Source organism: Aythya marila (genome assembly GCF_965140915.1).
Source record: "Aythya marila genome assembly, chromosome: 2".
Taxonomy (NCBI): Eukaryota; Metazoa; Chordata; class Aves; order Anseriformes; family Anatidae; genus Aythya; species Aythya marila.
The window spans coordinates 17,714,133-17,739,328 of NC_139043.1; the positions used below are offsets into that span (position 1 = coordinate 17,714,133).

At 39.3% G+C, this 25,196-nt stretch overlaps 1 protein-coding gene across 1 annotated transcript in view; it reads right to left on the bottom strand.

Moving 5' to 3' along the window:
• APBB1IP (amyloid beta precursor protein binding family B member 1 interacting protein) overlaps nt 1-25,196 on the bottom strand; it is a 62,386-nt gene that overhangs the window by 11,534 nt on the left and 25,656 nt on the right. The window contains exons 7-10 of the mRNA XM_082755057.1: nt 22,053-22,174; nt 14,315-14,389; nt 12,862-13,005; nt 9,247-9,357 (exon numbers count right to left, since the gene is read on the bottom strand). Coding sequence (XP_082611183.1) covers nt 9,247-9,357; nt 12,862-13,005; nt 14,315-14,389; nt 22,053-22,174 — 452 coding nt within the window. The remainder of the gene's footprint in view (nt 1-9,246; nt 9,358-12,861; nt 13,006-14,314; nt 14,390-22,052; nt 22,175-25,196) is intronic.

Below are 25,196 nucleotides of genomic sequence, written 5' to 3' on the forward strand. Positions count from 1 at the left end.
CTCAATGGATTTCTCCTCCAGGTGCTTCTTCAGCTTCTTCGTGAGCCCAGATGGAATTTTAGCATCTGTAACACCTTCTAGCAATGATTTTCCCAGATCTGCTATACACTCCATACATCGCCTTTTGCCCTGAACCTGACTGCTACTAGTTTCATTTATTGTTCACTTTTAGGAAGGGATGCTCAGCGGCTGACCTCTATCCACACCTCTCCATGCCACTTCTGAGCTTAGAGGCATGCATTACATTCCTCACAGGTCATCTCTTTTCCAGCCTGCAGTCTCCTAGCCTATGCAGTCATTCAATTCAGTTGTTCCTTACCTTTGCTCATTCTTGTTGCTCTTCCCTGACCCTTCTCACTGTTTACTACATCCTCTTTGAACTGAGAGGTTTGGAGCTTCACAGGTGAGAGGAAACCATATACTTGTGCCACGGTATGGCACTCTTTCATCATCTACACCTTTCCTAATCATTCCTAACAGTTTATTTATATATCTCATCACTACTGAGTACCACAACGATGCCTTCATCAAGTTAAATACCATGATAGCAGCATCTTGCTCTTGAATGGTACAGGTCACCACAAGGTTAGTAATTTCATAGGTAAAGTTCTGGTTGCTTTTGTCCCTATGCACATCACCGTGTGCGTACCTCGACTGTGCCATTTACAGTCTTCCTGTCCAGAACTTCAGTCTCATAAGGTCCTTCTGGAATTCTTTGGTCTGCCCTTGCCTTGATGCTTGGAGTAAAATAGCACCATCAGCAATCTTCCTCACCTCACCGCTTATCCTGTCTGAATATTTTGAGACTGGGGGGTTATCACTATTCTGAGAAGTTGAGGGACTAAGTAAACAAGGCTAGTGTCCTACACTGGACCACATGGGATTATTTACTTCCTTCCCTATTCCTTTACTAGTTATCATCTCCACTGGGCAATCCATCTTAACTACTGACATTCACCACTGGGGGCCTATTCCAAATTACCCCAATCAGCTTCTTGATTAAATTACTCCGATCAGTGACCACAATTAAATGCGATCACAAGTATATTCTGGCAATTAGGGTCCAAACTAGCAAACTGCTGAACACCCAGGTCTCATGAAGAAGGTTATACACTTAAAGCCTTGCAGGCAGCCTGTATCTCAGCATTATAACATCAGCTGAGAACTGTATGGTCTCACTGTCTCAGAAGGGGTTTCTCAGCATTGGCTCTCTTTTTACATGTAACTTTACTGATGTTTCATAAAACACACTTTGTAGTGTGTTTTTAGCATGCAACTTTGGACACGGATGCTTGATGTTTCAGCCAAGGACTGTCACACACATCCCCACCCCAGCAGCTTGCTCACTTGGGAAGTACTGGGTAGTGAAATTTGGCACCGCAAAATGGCAGAAGTCTCCCTGCTGTTGACACTGACCTTTACTAACTCAAATCTCTATTGAAAGCTTCAGGTCGCATGCGATATTTATCAGATGGTTGAAAAAATGCTGACTCGGTATAATCAATTCAAAGAATAAGGACATTCTGTGAATGAAAACCTGGTATGAAGATCCATGTAAACCAATTACCTCCTTTCACAGCTCCTGCACCTCTGGACAGTTTTTTAATACAGCACACAGAGGTAAGGAGCTCTGGTCACTGCGCATCCCTGTTCTTCTTAAACTAGATTCATAGCCCCTGTAATAACCTCTATGGGAAACTAGCAGAGGCCATAACAATATCAATCATGGCAATCATGTGAGAAATACTGTACCTCCAGACAAATGAACACTAACCTCAGGATGCCACAGCTTACGTATTTCACATGTAAAGAAAGATAAACTGCTTTGTTATGTGGTGCATGCCGTGTCCTGAAAAGGTCACTACAATCATCTGACAGCAAAGGGAAAACATCTCCTCTGGAAAGGTTTATCACAGGCAGCACCAAAGTGAATTACAAAAGAGAACTGCTTAAAAAGCGACCACCCCAGAAGATGGTTTTGGTTTGAATGAAAAGGTGTAATAAGCAAGTAGAAAGGGACTCCAACATTTTTCTCACAGAAATGTACATAGTACAGTGGTTGGAAGACAACATGGTGCATTGACATGCAGTGAGTTTGACTAGTGAACTTTTTACTCTGTTGATGTCAAAGCTCTTAATCATGATAAATTAGTAGCATTATCACTACTTTATGGCTGGGGAAACAGACACAGGTGGAAGTCTGGCCTGATTTTTCCAGGTGTTGGACATCTCTCCAGTCACTTATTAAGGCCTGAGCACCTCAAATGTCAGGCTGCAAAAGGATGTGCCAGGTTCCCCCCAGGAAAGCAGTGAAAAGCTTTGGAACAGAAGCTGGTACTCTCCTCTACCCCGCTGTCTCTTCTACAAGTATCAACTGCCTGGAGATAAAGAAAGCAGAAACACTTGAATATAACAAGCTTATTTTCTGAAGAGGTTTAAAAAAATGTATTTGTGCACAGATACATTTTCAGATATAAAGTAAACTCTTTGCCTAAGGGAAAAAAAATAGAACATACTGAAAACCTGAAGAAATGGGAACTGAAAGATGTGGTTTCTATGGTTTGTGCCAAAATAAATGACTAAACGCGATCACGTCGCGTATGCATGAAATCAGAGATTATCCCAATAAAATGTTCTTTTTCTTCACCTTCTCCCAACACCGAAGATGAAAAGTGAAGTGAAGTTATTCAGGCATCTCATTGGATTTCTTGTGCCAAAATATATGGATCATTGCTCAGTCTTTGAGGCAGAAACAATAGCCAGAAGCATAAAAACAGCAACTAGCTTTGGATCAAAAGCCTTGGCTTTGTCTAGATTTCCTCCAAATAGTCAATGTTATTTGATAGCTTATCTCCTGACAATGAACTTGTGCTATCTTGAGCTAGATTCTCAGCAAATCTGAGACTTATCTGACTCCCAGGGCTGCAAGTAGAATTAATACGCAGCACCCTTTCAAAAATCACTGCTAAGTGGTTCAAATTTGCTGTCTGCTGTTAAATGTGGCCTATTTCTGGTGTTACACACTCCTTGCATTAAGATCACCAGGTTTACCTGATCTTTTGAAGACCTGTGTGACTTGCAAAATAAAAGAGTAACTGCTCTGCTGTAAGGAAATTATTCTTCTGACTTCCACTTCTCTAATGACTGAGACAACATTTTTAGTTCATTAAAAACGTCATGTAGCCATTGTAACCAAAGAGTACTGCTTTATGCAGCAAATAAAAATATCAAAACCTGTTATATCCCTTTTCTCACGGTCCTTCCTCTGGTCTTATTCTTCCCATTGTTTATATATTTATCTTACAAAACTGTGTGTGTGTACTATAATTCCATGTATCTGAGGGTCATCTGTAATTAAAAAAAAACCTGCTTTTTTATCTAACAATTAATTTTACTCTGAAGTATCTGAAGCAGTCACACGCACATAACAGTTCAAAATTTTCACATGAAGAACTAGACGATTTTCTGTTGTGTCTCCTTGCTTCCCGTGCTGACCATTTGTTCCATGTCTTCTGTCTCCACCACTGCTAATGTTCACCTCCTACCTTCTTAATTGTCATTGTGCTCAATGCACGGCGCATGTGACTCAGTCTGCGACGGAGCACGCTGGGTGTGAGGGAGGAGGGAATCAGCACTGGAGTGACTAAACATCAAATTACCTGCTGGAATGATGCCACTGTTGCAAACAGAAGCTATTCTTCCTGAAAATTTACTTCCCAAGTCCTTTGGATCATTCTATTTATTTATTTATTTATTTATTTTTAATTTGGTAGTTTCCAAATGACACCAGGAAAACTTAGCTGTTTAGACTGTACAGGAAAACGTACCCAGCTGTGGAAATAGATGATTTGCCTTTGTCTCAGTTTATCCCCAGGAAACCAATTTTTTTCATCCTAGATTAATTCAGCATTATGCACCATTACCTCCAGATTACTCAAGCAAAACCAGCACCAATAAACTATAATTAAATTCACTCTTTGTCACAGGCACATCAGACTGACTAAACCAGCAAATTTGCATATAGATTACCTTGCTATTTGTCTGCTTTGAAAGATTTTTCAACATGGTATGACAAAAACAGCTCCTGGACTAGCGTACACACACACACAATGCACAAAATAAATGTTATGTTCAGAATTTCTGCTCGCTGCAGCCAAAGCTGTCGCTAGCAAGAGCCATTCCCTCATGCTGGAATCTTTTTTTTTTTTTTTTTTTTTTTTTTTTTTCCTGAAGCTTTTAGCTTCAGAATATGAAACAAATCACAAAAGGTCTCATCCATTTCCCTGGCATTCCCCACATAATGTAGTAGACGGTGAAAGAGAAGACCTATAGGGAGTCTAGGTATAAAAATTGCCATTTTTAAATGCAAAGGATACTGCGAGGAACCAAATGGCTCCAACTTGCACACTTGCTGTGTGCAGCATGAGAAATTACTTTGTCTGTGAAGCAGAGAGATTTCTCTTTCCTCTCTGCTTCTCACCTTGGAAAGGCCAGCAGTCTCCGCAGGGTGGTGGGGGGAGCCGTGCTGCTCCCCTCCCTCTCCTGCCTCCTCTGCCAGCCCTGAGCTTGGCAGAGGCAGGTTTGAGGGAGGGTTTTCCTTCTCAGGTGGCTGCCCTTTCCTTTCCTCCTTTCTGCATACAGTGGTGTCTACTAAGAAAAGACCCATTTCATCTGATCTCAAAGTTAAAGGTGGAATCTTTAAATTTTTGTAAGTGTTTCCTTTAGGCTGAGAAATAAATAGGAAGAAGCTGCATGCTTGCAGGAGTAGATGCTCCCAAAGTGCTTATTTTATTCAGGGGCTCTATTTTCAGTACGTTGAGGGGCTTTTCTCTTGTTTTGAGTTTTTTAAGTTCCTCCTTTGAGAGAGGAAGGCTTGTTCAGCACCAGTACAGAACAATTCAATTTAAGAGGGTTGTAACTCACCACAGCCCCAGTAGTTACTGGGAAATAACACAGTTTTTCAAGCTTTAGTGTTGCCCCAAAGCCTAAGGATTCCTGAAAACCAAGTCCACTGGGGCCTCTGTGCCAGGCTGTACTCTCTCTCATCGTCTGGACCCAGCCACATCTGTTCTGTTTTGCTGCACAGGTCAGCTAAGGGTGACCCTGCTCTGACACCACCGGGCCAGCTGTGCTCTTTTCGGTTGGTCCCAGCTGGGCTTTCCCCTGCCTGAAAGGAGCTGATGTGAGGAAGCAGCTGCTTTGTTCAGTTGCTGCAGTTGTCTCCTGAATCATCTTGAAAAGAAACTCCTGGATAAGCTCAGCAAAGTGTCCTATCTTTTGCTGGCAGACACTGCGATGTGCTTCTGAGTTGGTTTTGACACACCGCTCTTTTCCTCGTTATCTTGTTATGATTAATGAGCAAGCAAAAACCTCCCCATTTTAGATCTGAGCTACAGTACATACAACAGGGTGCTGGTGTGGCAGGACAAAACGGTAGGCAAGGAACACTCACAACTCATCACACTACTCTAGCTATAGTGTGTACCTATATACGTACATAAAGACACCATCCTACAGAATGGACCTGCAGCCCAGAACACTTGTAAGACCGATTTCAAAATGCATCGTCTAAGTGCAGCTGCCAACATCACAGGCTGCAAAACCTACACTGGCTTCTGTCTTAAGTATGAAAGCAACCTATCCGCGATGTGTATGATCTTGTTGTTACACTAACATCAGCACCCAAGCCAGCAGCAGCTAATTAACCCAGGTGTGACCACTGAAGTTGAAATTAAATGGCTAGATTAAGAACCAACCAACCAAACAATAAAAAGCCAACAAAACAACAGGGCAGAAGGAGCTGCCTGCTCATAGGCTTTGTGATTGGATGCATGCTCTGTGTGTTAGCTGGGGCAGGCACTAAGACCACAGGCTCTCTGTCCCTGCAAGCCCCTCACCTGACTGTTAGCCTAAGAGAAGAAACTGGAGAAAAAGTCCTCATCCTATTTAGAAAGATCAGGGTGAAGCAGTGTTCAAAGAAATGTCCCAGAGACATTGAGGCAAAAGCTCATATAGTTCAGGGCAGTGTCAAGACAACCTGAGAGATCTCATTCTAGCTAAAACCAAGTCACCAGTGTTGGTTACAGTTAACGATAATTCTAGGGTTCCTCTTTCCTGCAAACTCTTGATGATTCCTTGCAGACAGATGCAAAAATGACAGAAATGCCCTGCTCATTCTCAAAATATCTCTTGCAGGCTCTTCCTTCCCTAAATGTGCAAATGACCAGGTTAGGAGTTCGCAGAAAGGAATACTGCGTTTTTTCTCCCTGAAATATATGAGACAGGACCTTTGTAGGTGGTACAAATGTTACTGTTTTTAGGCTAGTTAATTGTTTGGAGGGCTCAACATTCAAATGGGGACTGGAGGAAAAAAAAGGATGTTTCCTTCAAGATGAAGTCACATTCAACTCCAAATCAGACCATCTCACTGGCCATTTGCTGCCCTTTGAAGGAACAAAAGGCATTTCCCCCGTTCTTGAAGTAAGGATGTCAATTGATTTAAGAAGTAGAGTCTGAAGTAAATAGGAGAGTTTTTCAGCTCAGTGCTCAAATCAGGGAAATTATGCCTGCTTTAAAATTCAGCAGGACTAGCACAGAAGCAAGACACTGCTGAAGCTGCTAAGTCCCTGTATTTCTCCTGCACTGTAAAGTACAAGCTGGTCTTTTGCCTCTAAGCTGGGCAATTTCTTTTGTAACATTTGAAACACAGCAGAGCAAGTAACTTGGCTGATGACTGCTCACCACTTTGAGGGAGCAGTTCCTCCGTTCCTAAGGAGCTCCTCAGGATGCTCAGAAAGCTGAGTTGAGCATCCACATTCCTCCAGAAGCACCAGGTTACCAGGATAATGAAGACAAATGTTTACCTGTTAAATCTATTGCCTTTTGCTCACTTCACCTGTCTGTAGAATTACTGTCATTCCGTCTTGCAGACTTTATTCTCAAAATACAACAGGGTGAGAAATATCTCAAGGACGATGGTTTGTTTTCCTTTGACATTTCTGAGCAAGTGTCTCCCAGCAAGAGAAATATTTTCTTCTGGGAGTCATCCATTGGAAAACAGGCAGGAACAAAATGTGACTAAATGTAATAAATGGCTTTACATCCTTCTCCACACACTTGTGTGCCACCAAACATCCAATCAGAGAAACCAACATTTAACTTTGTTCTTTTCCTTAGCCTACAGATCTCAAGATGTATTACAACCTCAACTCCAACTGAAGGTAAAAGAGGAAGGATATGACACTCATCTCAGCTGCGTGCCTTCAAAATAATATATATTGAACTTGAACTACTGCATGGACATTATAAGAAATACCAAAATCTCCACTGCGTCACCTTCAGAAAGCCACTCAAAGTGAGAGGTTTCCATAAACAACAGAAGATTTGAAGATACCAAAGCTTCCCTATTCTTCCTTGGCAACTCCAGCCACTGCAAAAGGTAGTAGAAGCCAAGTCTGAAGCTGAGCGAGTCAGGAATCTACCAAATGCTGACTTGTGGGAATTAAAATGAAGAACAATCAGTGTAACATAATCTATTCACCACAAAGCAGGGTTGCTTGGATATAATGATCTCATCAACATGATGTTTATCCTAGCATACCACAAACACATTTAAGAAGCATCAGAGAAAACATTTTTGCTGAGTATGTTTCATACATTTATAAGCCTACTATATATAAAATTTCCCTAGTGAGCTCTTGATCTTGTTCTTCACATCTCATGTTGAGGGTACAGTGCTAACATCACACATCTAGTAAAGCAAGTATTTTAGTCTAATGGTGACTTTTTTTTTTGTATAAGTTCTTATTTATACCTCTTTTCACAAAAGATGGGAATAAATCCAGAAAGTTTTCCCACTCATTGTTAACAGTTAAATACATTGCTACATACACCTCAGAAATCACGCTGTTATTCTCATCTGAATAGAAAATGAATAATTGTTATTAAATTAGTCAGATACTCCTCTGACCAGTCATTTGGTTTGGACTGGACCTTGTAACAAGATCTGAGATAGGTAGATATATACACACACACATATGGTCTCAATGATTTAGAAAATCTATTTCCCCTTCTTTTTTTAAATCACCTTCTCTTTTCCTTTTTTTATTTTTTTCCACTGAGAGTTGTAGTTTTCAGAAATAATGCTCACCTGTTGATTTCAGAAGGATCATCTCTATTAAAAAAAAAAAAAAGAATGAAGTTTCTTTCCCCCCATCAAGCATTTTATGGAGAACTTTACTATTAAAACTTCTTAGCGCTGCTAATTAGTTACATCTGCTACGGAAAACAAGTCAGAGTCTATAAACCACTTCTGCTTGGCCATGTGTAAATTAGGCTAGTAGACATTTTGAAACTGAACAAAAGAGTGCTGTAAGTGTGCAGCTACAGCTGGAAATGTGGTATTATAAGTGACCTCTGATGTGAATGTTTCCTGTACCTTTTACTGAGATGGCAAAATACCATTTTCTCATATCTTGTTTACAACACAGACTTTTAAATAGACAAGAATCAGAGAGATTATTTTCTGTCTTTCTTGTACGCAGTAATCCCACTGTATTCTAAAACCTGTATTAAAGACAGATCGGAAATAGAGCCTAGCTACTGAAGCCGCAAAGCTTCATTTCTGCTACCTGAACTATGTGAAGAGCCCGGGATTCTTTTCCTTTCCTGAGAGAAACGTGGAATTCCCAGCCTAGCTGCAGTGCCATTACCTGGAGTGGCAGCAGTGCAACACGTATTTCCATAACAAGAATTTAATGACTGTGTGAGCAGTGTCTTTTGCACTCATGCCACAACTAGTTGCGCAATAAAATATGCCGCACAAAATGTCTTGCCTCAATACAGGCAAGATTTTGCATCAACATACTATTCAACAGGTATGACTACACTGCAAAAACAAAAAAAAAGACATGAAAGTGCTGCCTTGTGTGCCATTTGTCTGGATGTGTCCAGTCACCTAAGGAGTCACTGGAAGCATACTCAGCCTTGTTCTGAAGAAAACTTTATAGATACAGTGTAGATATTCATCATAGGACTACCAGTCTTGTAAGCTCAGAAGATTCTCAAGGTATGTTGCTAATCAAGAATGAAATAAAGAAGAGAAAAACATGATTTTGCAGGAGGTATTGTGTCTCGTAAGGGTCCATGGACCTTGAAACTTAAATACATTTGCATATACAGTAATTTGTGTATCATAATTGCAGAACTTATTTTTCTTGTATGTTTTTCTTGTACATTTTCTCTTACCTTTAGGACAAAGCAGTGATCTGTAGGTGCCTTATATTTCACTTTGTGTTGAGAACCGTAATAAACATTCATATTCTCAAACTGAATGAAGCATGCCAAATCCCGGGATGTCTACAAACAAAAACCAAGCACAGCATTGTTAGAACAAATTAAATTTTGATGTGAGACTCAATAAAGGAGTATCTTCAAGTGTATAGTGCTGATGTTTTTTACTTTTTTTAACTGTTACAAAGTTGACTGCAGAAAGAAGAGTGTGTATACTTCAACATTTGGAAGAATGTCAGTACAGATCAGGAATAATATGTAACAGTGTAATATTTTGATGTTTTTCTGGTTTTGTTATGCTTTATTGCTTTGTGTGGAGATTTTGACTTATGGCTTAAAAAAAAAAAAAAAAAAAAGGAGGAGACCATAGTAAGAAATAACTTTTGTAAAAAGATACAGGCCTTGCAACCACACCCTTACAATTCTGATTAGAAAATGATGGCCTGGGGTTCTAAATTGAATTGGGAGCTTGACTCTCTTTGATATATGTAACAAATGTAAACTCCCATCAGAAAATGAACACACATTTCATCTGCTTTGCTTGGAATCTTCTCAAATTTCCTGGCAACATTCCTGTTCTGTTTATCATAACATTTACTTATTCACAGTATGTTGCTTAAGTAACAAGGTTTCTGTTACTGGCAGGCTTTTTTTTTTTTTTTTTTTTTTTTGTGAAGAATTCTGCATACAAAGCATACCTTTTGCAATCCTTTGAGTGGAAATGCAGAAATGGCTATGTCATATGGTCACTGTTGGTTAAACTGAGATATCAGGAAATTGTGAAAACAAAACAACAAAAAAAATGAAAACAACCCCTCATTTCCTCTAAGAATGGGGTTATATTTCCACATATGATGGTTCTTCTAGGTTGTTTTCACTCTTAGTGCTACTTTCACTACAATATGCTCTTGAGTTGGATTTATTTATGTTACTGCATTTATAAACTGAGTTTGCAACTAAGATTTTTTGGGGAAACACTCCATTTGGTATGTAGACCTGGCTTCTCTCTCCCCCATCTCTTCTGAAGTTCATTTCAGGGATTTTGACATTGAGTATATGAACCTAAGATCTTCTGACACTGCAAGTTCCCAAACATGCTCAAATATATGCAGTATAATAAGGAGTTTCCTTTCCCTTTAGGAACCAGGTCATGGCAATTAAAACCAATATGAATGCAGTTCTTATTTTCTTCTAAGAAAGAACAAATTTTCATGTAAGGCACAAAGACACTTATTGCTAATATTTCTCCAATGTTAATATGACTAGATGAAACAACATCATTAACAGAAACATTTTAAATTTATATCTACAATTCCAATTCTGCAGTTTTGTGGCCCTTTCCATTAACAACACGTTTCTGAATGGTATAATTAGGGTAACACTGAAGAAAGAAATGAAGATGATAGTGCTGACTGGTGTCTGGTTTGTTCAGCAACAACTACAACAACAACAAAAAAACACACTAAAGGCATGTGTATAAAATCATCTGGAAATGTCCCTGTATTTTTATAGGTTTGCCCTGTATTTTACAGCCAACATGAAGTGCAAAAGGTATGCCAGACTTCTTTGCTTTTTTGTAACACATGAAAACACGATTACATGATGAATTTCAAACCAACTGCAGCAGCAGCAGATAGTATTGCCCACCAATAGTTTGTTTCTGTACCTCAGTGAAAGGGATCACTTTACCCACACTGAATGACTACAGCAAGTTGCACACTCTTCTTACCACCTTGACATGGGATGAACTCTCCCAATTTAAGGGCTTTGACTGAAAATCTCTATGAAATACTGTTGCAGTGTTTTCAGATGTTTAGCACTCTCAAATGCATGCTGCTCACCTAACAGAGACTATTGTTTCCACAAAGAGACACGTACCTGAGCCTCAGCTCTTCCAATAGCAAGTCCAGTGACTAACTTAAATCACCATTAAGCGTTGATTTGGGCTAACAGACTTGATACTCTATGCAATGGCTGAGTCATGGACATATGGAACCTTTTGCTGAAGCTGTTATAGAACCAGGAGCAACAGTTGATTGTGGTACTTTCTTAAAGAGCCGTGTCTTTTTCCTAGATAGTTTGAGTAAAGGTCCTAAGTCACTGTGAGTGACTGGCTGAGTACAGTTTTTAACAGTGGCTCAGTTATAGGCAAGGTGGTAGAAAGGCTGCAACAATCAGCAAGCAATGAAGTGTTAAAATAAAAGAACTGTTCCAAGATGAAGGTATGGCTCAGTCCTCAGCTTTTTTGGAGTTCATCATCTGGAAAAGGAAAGCACTTTCCTCATCTGTACTATAAAGGAAAGTCACTAAAACAGGCATCACTGGAAGATGAAAAAAAGGTTGGGTATCTATAAGTATACGCATGCCCTGCTTAGGCACTGTGCTGCTGGCTATCCTTGGAGGCAAGATACAAGGAAAGTATCCAAATGGACTTTTCATTTCATTATTCTTATACTCTTTCTACGTTAAGTGCCTTCCACTTAACAAGATTGTGCTAGATGACTGGAGAACTGAAAACTGTTATCTCAGGGTCAGGTAAAGTCACATTAAATTGCTGTAAAAGTAGCAAGGTAATCTAGGTCTGTATTTCACTGAGATTTGGTTATAAACACAGGTCACTGGAACAGTGACACTTTCTTTAGAAGCTATCTTTCTTTTTCCTTCCTTTGCAAATTTAGTCAGGGAATAGCAAAACAGTTACGTTTCACCACACAAATCATAAGAGTAAAGCTCCATCCTCAACATCAGAATTTTCAGTTGTGAAGCATTAGCAGAGCTGCATGTGATAACAGAATTGGTTTTCAAAATATATATATAAAAAAACCACAAACACCAAAAACATTAGTTTCAGAAGCCACCATTTTCCCTCATCACAGTGGAAACGAGAAGCCAGCTGTTCCCTTGTGCAACATACCCAGGACCACTTTGCTTCTCCAGTGTTGGCAATTCAGACTCTAAATATTATGCAATACTAGATGTCAGTACATTTGATTCTATCAGGTGGATGTTTCTGTCTCAATTCTTTCTACTCAAAGGGTAGTCTTAAAATACTTTAAAAGCACCACACTTTCTCTAGGTGAAGATCCCTGTAGGAAAAAAACCATGCCATTTCTGCATGCTGGTTATTGGCACAGGAAGTTAGCATTCAACAAAGTCAGATTGTGCATTTTTTGTGATCAGAAATTAGTTTACTTCAGAGTTTTTTTTAAATATACTTCCACAGGGAACCCATATAACAGTGAAGTACTTTAGCAACATAACACCAACTGAAAGATGCTGTGCTGTTTTTCTTCCCCCTACTGATTTCCGGAGGAGTGAAATTTCTTTAATGCTTTTATCTCTCCATGGAAATCAAAAGGAGGGAAACGTGACAGGATTCAGTGACTACATTCTAATATTTGCACAAGTGGTGCAGACAAAGTTAAAAAGCAAAACAAACAAACAAAAACCAGCAAAAAAGCCACACTCTCATATATGGCAGGCAGTGCTCTTAATATGTCGCCTTGGGAGTTCTTCACTTTCACCTCCATGAATTGTTTTATTCCTAAAAGTATTATTTGGCTTCCTGACCTTGGTTTTTCCTTTGGGTACATAATAAATTCCAGAAGCTCGTAGAAGAAAATAACGCCTCTTCCAGGACTTTTTTCCATCTTCTTTTAAATAAAGGGCTCCTTCAAGCTCTGGCACAATGACAGATGCCCCACAAAAGCTTTCCTGTGCAACAAAAATAATATAATTCAGAATAAATGGATTTAAGCACATCCCTACTAATAAATAGCAGAAAAATACTCCCTTGAAAAATAAAGACATTTCCTGTGATAGTAAACATATTAACATGAGGAATGCAGTTACCAGGGGGATAAACACCTTAGATAGGCAAAGGAAACTTTTCCAAGCTAATGTGGTAATTCAGACATGCAAGCTGGATGCTCACACTGGAAAAGAAGGCTTGCAAACCCTCCATTCTCTAAAGGGTCAAGGGAAAAAAAAAATACAAAAAGTTTTAATTAGATATAGATTTACCCAATGAAGGCAATAAAACAGAATGCTTGATATTGCTGCTGTTGCTTTTTCTCTGTTGCTGTATGTATAGGTTCTGTAGAGAGAATCTTTAGAGATCGCTTAGAAGAAAAATCCCCCTTAATCATCACTTTCACTTCTAAATACATGATAGCATTTGCAACACTCTTTAAACAAATATACTTCACTGTTTGCTTGAAGGGCCTGGTGATGGGCAATTTTTAATGCCAACACTCTTGTACACTTAATATTTTGGTTCAGATTTTACCAGGACTTCTGGTTAACATCTATTGCCTTTGTGATGATGCAGTGATTTTAAAATAGAAATCCTCAGGCACCCAAGAAAGGTATTCCTTTCCTGATCTTTTACCAAAATGCTTTCCAGGAAAACCGTGATAATCTTTCACAAAACTTCAACATAACTCTGGATTTTTCTCTCACAAATCATACAGCTGAAGTAAAACTTTAGCAGGAAAGGCAAGAGGCTACACAGACTTCCTGAAAAAGTGCAAAGGTTCTTTTTCTGTTGCAGTACAGCTAACGATTTGAGGTAGTGAGAAAGTTTCTAACACAAAATAGAATTGTTTGCTACTGATCAGTCTTCCTAATACAAAGTCACAAAAGCTGACCTAAGGGTGTGGCACAATTGTTTCTTATATTTGTGTTTGCACAACATTGCCTTGATTGGTAACTTGTTATTACCCTTTGTAGAAACGCTAAGCACGAACATTTCATTGCATTGCGGTCTGTAACAATAAACCCATTCTCCATCATTTAATTTCTGATAGGGTACAAACCCTGCATTTTTAGTGGTGAGCAGCAGATGCAGAGGAAAAGCCAAATGTTAAACCTTAGACACAAAGCTGCTGTTAGCAACCATCACAGAACTTCCTGTTGTTGCACTTCTGCCCACAAAGAACTGAACCCTGTTGTTACAGAGCAGATGCAGACGGTGGCAGAGTTTTGGTGACAGTTACAACTTCAACCTAGAAAGCTGGCTTACCTCCAGTAAGGCCTCCTTGTTTTTATCGTTCATTTCTTTGCTTTCATTCTTCCCTTTGTTTGCCAGGTAGAAATTCTGATTAAGACACAAAAGAAATGGACGTTGTTTATAAAGATAGCAATACAACAAGTAGATCACTACAAACTCATTCAATTGTTATTCAGTCTTCTGATACTGAGTATACATGCTAACAAATGTAGGAAGCAGTTGCATATGAATTCTTATAGAAAACCTCTGTCACCTTTGCTTACTGATGAGTTTTGATTCTTCATTTCGAATATAATAGAAAAGTAATTCAAAATTACTTTTGGCTATGTATTTACAGCCTCCCAAAATTTAAAAACACCTTTGGCTGTTTCTCTGGATCAATGGGTTTGATTTTATCATTCCCATTTTCACCGTTTCCTATAATATTATGGTAGCAGAGAACATAATATTTTGCATGATGATATAAGATGAAGAAAATGCAACACCAAAAGGCTAGAAAGCATTTTTCCTAACAACCCAATTTGATAATTTTCATGCTTCATATCTTCATATCTAGCACTCAATAGACTCTGTTCTTCATTTTTAATACCAGTGGTCATATGCAAAGCGTTTCTCAAAAATTACTACTTTCCACTTCTAATCCCCCTGCTCATGTCCTGCAGGGTTTTTGAAACAATGGAAAAGGTATTCAATAATCAACAAGAAAACAGCGTACGTAATGATTATCATGTTATCTTGGCACAAGCTCTCCAGACCACTGAAACACAAGCCTATACTTTGAAACTAGCCCTCCACCTCTGTGACAGTGGCTACATGAAGCTGCAGCTGCCCTCAGAGGACCCAGTGCCATCCTGCCCCTGCAAACAAGGAAGCACAGCACAGTTACCAGCAAAAATAAATTCACCCACTGGTAAGTAGCAGAATAATTTTGCATCCAATTGCGTTGTACAAGGCAGAACTTCAAGCTTTGGGAAGGTAGCTCTGGAGAATGCTAGGCTTTGCATGCCACAGCACATCCAGTGGCTTTGCTCAACAGCAAGCATGGCAGAGCCCCTGGCTGCCTGCAGATGGTGGGGTAGTTGTGAATGAAGCAGGCAGATGGATCATGGAGTTAAGCCATCCATCAAGCAAAACCTGGATCCATGGGCCTGAAGTCAGAATGATAACACTCAAAGTGCTTGTGTTTTGTCACCTTCTAAACAAAAGTACAGAAAGAACAGGAGCTTGGATTTGAAAATCACCTCATGCATGTGATAGCCTTACTGATTTCCCTGAAAATAATCAAAAAGTTAAGTTTGCAGGACAAAGGGCATATTTTTATTTTATTTATTTTTTTAAGTTATCTGTTTAAAAATTACTCCTAACTTTGTAATTCTGCAGCAATATAGAACTGCTGAACAACCAAGAATCTGTCAGACTTCTTTTCTCTCCCCACCATTTTTTCAGTGAGATACACGTCTCAAGATTATGAGAATGTGGCCATGTATTTACATGGCTAGAAATCAACAAAGAGTAAACTACAACACAAATGCAAAGCGTTACTGAAAAACAAAGGAGAAACATATACATGAAGGAACATGCTGTTCCTACACAATAAGAAATACACAGACAAGTAGCAAACCTACCCTACCATCATAACATGTTTACAGCAACAAGATTTATCTGCCTTTTCAAACAACCACATCTTCTTTTTCAAGCAGTGCTGTGAAGAACGGTCTGCCAGAAAGCAAGCCTCATAGCAGATGGCTTTTGGAGGGGCACCAGGAGAGGAAGAGGTGTGGATGATCTCAAAGGCAGTTCTTAAAAAAATGCTTTATTAAATGTTCACATTAAGTCAGGCAGGGGACATCAAAACCACAGCCATGTTGCAATTTGGCCTATGCTGATGTCTGTGGTATGAACATCAGAAAAGAAACTTGAACACTCATATTGAGTTAGTCTAGGAAATACAGCTCCATTTTTTTCTGTAGGTTATGAAGTAGCACTTATATGGCTCCAGACTACCTAGGCACATTTTGAATCCATGGACGAAGGTAAGCAAGCATATTTTGGACCACAGCTGCATGACTACATCAGAAGACACCAGCAGAAAAAAAAATTAAAAAAAATGCCTTGCCTATGATGTCCAAAACCTACTGGAAGAAAGATACTGTTGGGAGCTGCTGCAGCCAAGTCCTCTGTACATGTGCAAGAGCTCTCTGACAGACAGGGTCTTACCATAGCACTGCTGGCTTGATGCTGGCACACACAGTTTTGTATTGAGGAAGGTATGAAGAGAAACCTCAGAGGGCACTGTGAGGCTGGGTTGGGCCTCCAGACTTTGGGGTGGGTATGGAAAGTGGAGAGACTTGCGAGCTGAAAACCTCTTTCTTCAGGTCATTATAAAGACATCGTACAACCCCTACCATACACAGGGACGATTTATCAAGGTAACTGCACCTTGTCACTGTCTCAACAAGGCCTCGAGTCATCAACTTTACTATGGGTGGGGAGAGCATTCATCTGTCTCAGTCAGTCTTCAGTGCACTGATAGTAAGAAAACAAAGCTCCTCTGATTACAGCTGAATCACATGCAGGCATCTGGCATTTATTTAGAAGAAACACAGACCACCCTGTGCTGACATAATCAATGGTAAAGAGAGAAAGTTTCTAATGATATCCATGCTGGATCTCTCACAAGGCAGCTTGTTCATTAGGGAAGCAGGGCTCTGTCACCTAAACCACATTTACGCAGACGTACACTGTCATCTTTCACCTGTCAGCACACATTTCATTTATTACTGATTACCTCCTTTACATCTCCGCCCTGAAATGTGGGATTATTGCGGTGCTTATTATTTGTCAGTGGCTGAAGACCTGGGGAGCAGACTGAACACTGTACTTGTTTTATCACTGTGTGGTCTCCTGTTTTTATCAGAAGCATTCATCCTATGGGAGGCAACCACATGTGTCCAAGAGAGGTCATTCCAAGTCCAGTAGTCAAAGGTCATGATAAAAGGCAAGATCTTGTGGGGCTGAGAACACCACTGGGAAAAGCATGTTTGGTTTGGGATGTCAGGTCTTTAATGGGACAAGATGTGTGTGGCTGCAGGGCAGCTCTCAGCATATGTCTACAGATTTGAGAATGAACTATTTTTTACTTCAAAAGACAATGTCTTTCTCTTGATAGAGAGCTGAGCCTACTTAACAGGACAGATTCATCCTCTTATGATGATAACATAAGAAAGCAAACACAAAGGATTATTTTAACAAACCGAAGTATGCTGGCACACTCTGTCATTGGGTTTGCTTTGTTTATTCTGTTTGGGCTGTTTAAAATCGAATGGTTCAGCTGGAAGGGACTTTCAAAGACCATCAAGTCTAACTGCCTGACCACTTCAGGGCTAACCAAAAACCAAAGCATGTTATTGACGGCATTAATCCAAACATCTCTTGAACACTGTCAGCATCTGATGGGGCATCAACCACTTCTTTAAGAAGCCTCTTCCAGTGTTTGACCACCCTCGTAGTACAGAATTTTTTCCTAATGTTTGCAGCAGAAGCGAGCAGCCGAGTGTTTCTGTTGAATTTTTCCCCACGCCTTCACACCCCAGACTGGCTGAAGCTAACACAAAGCCAGTGCTCTCTCCCATGCCATTTTGCCTGGGTCAGATTAATGCAGAGCCACAGTGGCAGTTTTGGCACGTAGGTATGACAGCTTTAAGAGATGTTATGCCTGCATTTCTCCCTGTACTCATGCAGGACAGTGGCAATGTCTCCATTTAAGTGGGAATGCAACAGCTACTTCCCAGTACATAGCAAAAATAGGTTTTCAAGGCAGCATCCTCCTTTGGCTTTCACTTCTGCTTAGATTGCATTTTTGCTTTCATTCTCCTGAAACTGTTTTTCCAGAAGACTTGCAAAGTCCATAACAGTGCAGACCAAATGCTGTGCAGTGAGATAGATGTGAGTTTATCTTCTTCGTGCAAAGAACTGCCTGATTACCCCCATTTAAACTGCACCTGGAATGAATCAAAACCTGGCCAGCTCACGCCCACGTGCTACATGCATCCCATTTCAACTGTGTACAGAATGCAGCATAGTTTGTGCAGAAAAACAAAACAAAACAAAAGCAAACACACCAGAATGCGGTCATATCTGCAAACCATATCATGATGTGTCCCCTAAAAAAATGCACATTAAAAATATTACAAGATACTTATAATTGCTCTGGAGACCACAAATGAAGATAAAGAAAATAAAGGCAAAGCTTTTTTTGAAAAAAATGTTTTTGATCTCTGCTTCCTCAGTTTTATAGTATTTGAAGAAATTGCTGCAGTTTACTTTTCATGCCTTGAGGATGATAATTTTAAAGTGTTTTAGGAGGGGGGAACGTGGAAAAAATGAAAGACGTGCATAAGCAAGGAGCTTATGCAGCTAACAACAAAGCACTTAATAGGCTGATTAAATTTGCCTGTAAAACATTTAAACTGTATATAAAGGCTGTTTGTGATACTGTCCCAAGATAGAAAAAGAAAAAAAATATTTATCCAAGTAACATCTTCAGCTTGAAATTATACCATCCTCTAAGATACACCAACAGAGAAAGAAATTAAGATTACTGAACACTGGGAGCACAGTGAAAAGCACTTCCCTTTTCTCACTTCTTTTTCCCTGTGCCTTTGCCAGCATACTGAACAGTCAGGTTCCCTACCACCCGTCTGTTTCCTTCACACAGTAACAGTGGAGGGAACAAAATAAGAACCAAATACATGGTTCATAAAGCCTGGCCGAAGTGGTTAAAACAAGAAATGTCACCTGGTGGATACCAGCCCAGTTTCACTGACTTCAAAATAAATATTCAAGAGTGAAACCCATTATAGATGTCCCATTATGAAAGACACCACAAGTTCTTACTCCACCTTCTTCTGCTGCTTAGTATTCTTGCTTTTAGGGAGAAAAAAAGAGTCAATTCTGCATATGGGTTCTCCATTGGAGGACAAAGCTTTTGCTTTTGGCTTGTCAATGAGAGCGCAGAAGCATGAAGCACTTACTGAACCCAGATTTCAATTAGTTTCCCAAATCGTCCTGTGGTATCACCTGATCACCTGGACCACTTGAAATTTTTGTGGCTGTTTTTATCAGCAACAGAGAAACACAGGTAAACAAAATCCATGTAAGCAGTGGATTTTGCCACTGCTAAGAGGCCAAAAAAACAAATGCAATGGTCTAAGGGTGTGGCCAACACTTAATAGTCAGCAGTTTAGATTCAGCTGCCCCTTACAAATAACCTTGTTTAGGTGAAGCAAAAATATTTCCTACATTCCTACATGAGAGTTTCTATTAGCTGGGGATTATTCCTTGAACTTTTTGAAAAAAAAGCATTGAGACCTGACAAACTTCCCTTTCAAAAGTCAAGCACAGCATCACTCACAGCATCACTCAACTGCATGGCAATGCATCACACTTCCTCTATTATAAAGGCTGTCTTTATCTGTACACGTACTAGTATGCATTTTTGTTTCATTCTTTAGTCATGGACTCATGATGCTGTCTCTCCAGATGACTCACCGAGGCCATTCACAGAACAGTCTCTCACTCTGATTTCTCTGTGAGGAAAGAGCAAAAGTGTGCCTGTTTTGGTGAACAAGGGGGGAGACCTGAGTATTTTGCAAAATGCTTTTTCCAAATTGTGTTCCAAAGACTTCAAATAATGTTCTAAGGAACAAAGCTGCAGATAAATATTAGAGAAGACAGCATGACAACAATGACACAGTCTTTAAAAACAGCCAATGGCATTAGCTAGGCAGTACTTTGCTAGCATAGGTAAACCCTGTCCTAGTGGATAAGCCCTGCAAACTTCAATTCCTCCTTAGAAAAGGAAATATGTTTATTTAATTGTTTTTTAATCTATAACAGATATGTGACCAGTTCACAGAAAGAAACAATGAATACTAGCACAGGTCACAGATATTCTCCAGAGGTCTGCATGTTTTAGTGATGCCTCTGGACAGTTTAGTTATTTGATTTTTAAAATACTTTCATTGTATCAAACATCTGTAATTAAAAGATAGTATCACTATTTCATCTAAGAATAAACTGTAGGCATTTGGCTGCATTTGGAATTTGTCTCTTTTTTACAGGAAAATACTGCAAGTTACAGATCTTCACAGGTAATCTCTGACAGAAAGAACACTAAATAAGAACACCACAAGGAATAAGGAATCCTGCTGCTAATGCATTACCACTGGTCATAAACAAATAAATATAAAAAAGATGATATAAAAATTATATCATAATTTCCTTAAGTAGTTTGCTACGTAATCATCTATCATATCTGTTCACCAGCAACTGAGCATTTTCTGCTTGGTTTACCATTCCAGGGATTCACTCCAGATTACATACCAAACATAATCATATAATAAGTGTTCAAGAGACTTGTGTACAATGTCCTCAATAATATGGCTCAATTTTTGGTTTCCTCAATAATATGGCTTAACTTTTGGTTAGCTCTGAAATGGTCAGACAGATGGACTAGAAGATCTCTGATAGTCCCTTCCAAATGAACTATTTTGTATTTCTGTATGCCTGTACTATTCTGCCTGTCCCACAGTGTTTGAATTTACTGAGCCTGGCAGATGGTTAGCCTTTATTACTGTCAAAATACTCCAATAGTGTGATAGCTACAACTGATCCAATTTCCATAGGCTGTTCATCTTACAGCTTATCACAGAGGTGCAGAGGTCAAGGACTACACACATGTCCAGGTCAAGCTCAGTGTGCCCCGACAGGGAGGACAGAGTTAGACTCTTACTCTGTTCTTGGGTTAGGTCATGTTTATTTCTAAAGGTCATTGCTACCAAAATACCTAGAATCTTCATCAAAAGGAATGAATCTTCTTTTCCCAGAAGACCCTGCCCTAAGCCACAGCAAACAACGCTACTAGTGTACAAGGCAAAGGTACAATTTTACCTCTGCTGTTAAGTATGTTTACGTGCATGGGTAAGTATGCCATCTTGAGCCATCATGTATGTTTTACTTCCAAACTTGGCTTTGCTGTTCCATATTAAAAATCAACATTCAACCACGTACACTGCAGGGTAAGTTTTCTTTCCCTGACTGTGGGTACTTGTTATGTCAGTGAAGGAAATTTCCTCTCTGCAGGTTTTACTTGAAACATTGGCTCATTCTAAAAAAATACTTCCTAAGTATATATTTGACTCATTTTTTCAGCAATGCTGAATTGCTCGTTTTTCTCTTGCTACCCTCAGGATCAAACCAGGTGCTCAATGAACTAACAGGCAAGGGGAAAAGACCTAGTGCTCCAGAATCCACCACTTGTATCTAGTACGGTATTTGTAAACATGGTTTCAACCACATATTACAAGAAAGAAATGATTCGTGAATACACCTATGGGAAATAATATAATGCAGCTCAGTGTACAGATCCTCGTTTTACAAAGTTAGTATACACAGAAGGTTACTGTTTCTCCAGTTCCCCTTCCCAGTCTAAATGAAATACAGATAAACTTTTAGTACTCAGCATACTTTTTATGAGGTTTCACATATACTGCAGGCATGATTTTACTGTAGTATCAGCACAGAACAGAAAGCACTGGGTTTCAAATCCTTGCATTCAACATTTTTTTCCTTGAAAACATGAGGTTCGCTTTCCCTAATTTAGAGCTGACAGAGCTGAAAGCAAATTTAAAATGTAATAGGCACTGCACAGATAAAATGACATAATTATCCAACTACCACGTCAGCTTACCTGGGGATTTTTAAATAAAGCATATTTTTCACGTTTTTCCAAAAATAGAATCTTATTCTCAGTGTCTCGAGTCCAGTCTGATAACACTTCAACAACATTTTCATGGTCTTCAAAAAACCTTTCTGGAGAGACAAAAAAGGTAATGTAAGACACACAAACTCTCCCCTCTCCTGAGGCTGCAGAAATTCCTCTGTCGGAATGTAATCATTAGTTGATGTTCATTCAGAACTCGAGAGCCCAGCACTCTTTTCCTTTACACAGAAGGGAGCAAAACCACATGAAAATAGTGTCATGTTGAAGTTCAAATCAGCTACAGAAGATGCCTTATGTAGATCAGGCACACCCTTAGAGTCCTCCTGAATCTCGGTGCTGTTGACCAAAGGCTGGAACCAGTGACCCACTAGGAGTGGATGGTTACACCCATGTTTCTCAATGCCTTTCTTGTTTTGATTGCTTTTATTTTTTACAGTTTGCAGTATCACTGGGGATATATTTTCACTGTGACTACTGAATTGGGAAAAAAAAATATATCCTTGTCATTTCACTTACTGAAACAAATGAAAAACTACTCTTTGTCAGCAGGAAGAATTCTATGCACTGAGAATAAAATGTTTAGTTTTAGGCAAATACTTAAAAACAGAAATGGCAAAACAAAGGAAGTAGGAAGACAGATTATGAACTGATGTGAAAATCTACTGTTTCACTCAGCATCTAAGCAGTTAAACCCACCAGAGAGATGGGAGACCTACTGTCAGCTCTCTCCCTTCCTAATCTGATCTGAACCCAGAACCTCCACCCAGAAAAGCCACCAAGTTATTCTGAGGTTAGGTAACTTTTGATCTCTCCCTTCTGGGGTTTCACTCATATAAAGCAGCTGAACAGACACATAAATCCCCTTTAGAAGGAAACGGAATTCAGCACAATTTGACAGATAATTTTGGAAGGCCCCAAAATGCAGTTTTCTACAAATTTAGCATCTGGGTGAGGAATGCAACCAGCTCTGATTTTCAAATTTGAGTTCCCTGGGAACAGTTGTACCCCAATTTCAGTGGTCTTTGATGATCATATTTTTCAATGGCCTAGATTGGCCTACTGTAAGAGGAGATAATAACTTTGACTTTCTGGAATATCAGATCAGACTAAAATATTTGTTGCTTAGATTTGTTTCTTAAATGTGATTTTATTATTTTGAATTCTAACATGGAAAGCAAGCAGAAAGATAAAGGGCCAGAAAGCCTGTATCCTAGGCATGCTGATAGTAATCACAGAATCACAGAATTTTCTAGGTTGGAAGAGACCTCAAGGTCATCGAGTCCAACCTCCAACCTAACGCTAACAGCCCTCCACTAAACCATATCCCTAAGCTCTACATCTAAGCGTCTTTTGAAGACTTCCAGGGATGGTGACTCCACCACTTCCCTGGGCAGCCTGTTCCAATGCCTCACAACCCTTTCAGTGAAGAAGTTCTTCCTAACATCTAACCTAAAACTCCCCTGTAATAGAGCTATTTAGAACTACCAAGAAATAATCTGACAGGAATTAAGAATATTTCACATTGTTATGATTCTGAACAAAATGAACTGCACATCGCTGTGCACTGGAAGCAGACAAAAGAACATGTACCCTTGCATCCATATCAAAATTCCTTTCTGCAAACAAAAAGGCTCCATCCCCAGCTCATTGGACCTGGTGAGAGGCCTCTGCATCAGGAGTTTTCAGACTTTTCTTCCTGAAACAACTGATTTACTTCCTTTTCTACTCTTCTTCTGTCCTCAGTTCTGAAACAGTTTTTACTCATTACAAGAACAATTCTTTGCTATATTAATACAGTGCAAAGCACCCAGATTTAGTTGAGACTAAAGTAACACAACTGATTTTTACTTAACTGATTTTTACTTAAAAAAAAAATAAATATAAAAAATCCATTAACTCCAATATTTGTAACACATGCTCTCCCTGATACCTCTGGTTTTAATTGTGTGATGGTGAATTAAAAAAGTCTATTCAGAATACGAAGAAATCCAAGAACATTCTTTTTAAAATTCAAAATGTATGTATAATAATATAGCTATAAAAATATATGTATCGAGATAAGTGCTGTCATCCTAACACTCAGACATGATTGTCCAGGTCACACCAGACCAGAGAGAGCAACTTTTGAAGACAACAAAACACTAAAACTATTCAAAGTGACATTTGTGACATCTCTAGGGTCTAATGACAATTCCAGTTAAGATAAGCTGGTACAAAAGAACGTGGCAATATTGCTTCATGTATCATCTTAATGGAGTAGAAAGAACAGATTGGCAGTTACTTTCTCCGCTGTTCTTACAAGCAGATGAATATCTCCTTTGCTTATGAGCAGTCAGGATTTTTCCAGCTATTTTTACATTTCTTTGTTTTAGTTTAGCAGGACAATTACTCCTGGGGCTCTTTTTAAGTGCAATATTGATATTTAATTTTGCGCATATTTGCATTTCTGTTGTGAGTTGGTAAACTGAGAATGCTAAAGACTGTTTGACATTTTCCAGTTTCTGTAGGTCAAATGCTACCCTGAAAGAAAGTTGGGGCAATCTTCTTCTTGTGCTGTGAATACCTCTGCAGCCTGGACAATAAAAAGGTTCTGAATTAACGTATAATGAGAGAATACTCTGTCCTTAATTAAGCCTTAAAGTCTTTTTGAAACAAAACTTATTAAGTTGTAACAAAAAATGCACAAGTTTTGCACAGCTGTTTCCTAGGGACCTGGAGGGCTAGTTACTTCCTAAAGTCATATGGAACCACCAGCAGAGCTGCAGTCCTGCTGAAGAAAAATATCCTGTTCACAGCTTTGCTTAAGAAAACCACCACCACAAGTGAAACGCATTACAAAAGACTGAAATAATTCTCAGACAGTCTTGTTTAATCACTGCATTTGTTTGGCTGGTATGTAACAGCCTGCTGACAGCACTTCAGCACTGCATCCTCTCTTCAAAGAGTAGAACTGAGTACTTTTGTGTTCGGGTCTGTCAGTGCCTTGGCAAATATAATAAAATTAATGTGGCCCCTTCACATTACATAAAACTGAATAACGGAAATGGTGGCGAGCAAGGTGCCTACGACAGCTTCCACCACTGACAACTGAAAGCACTGATTCCACAGCAA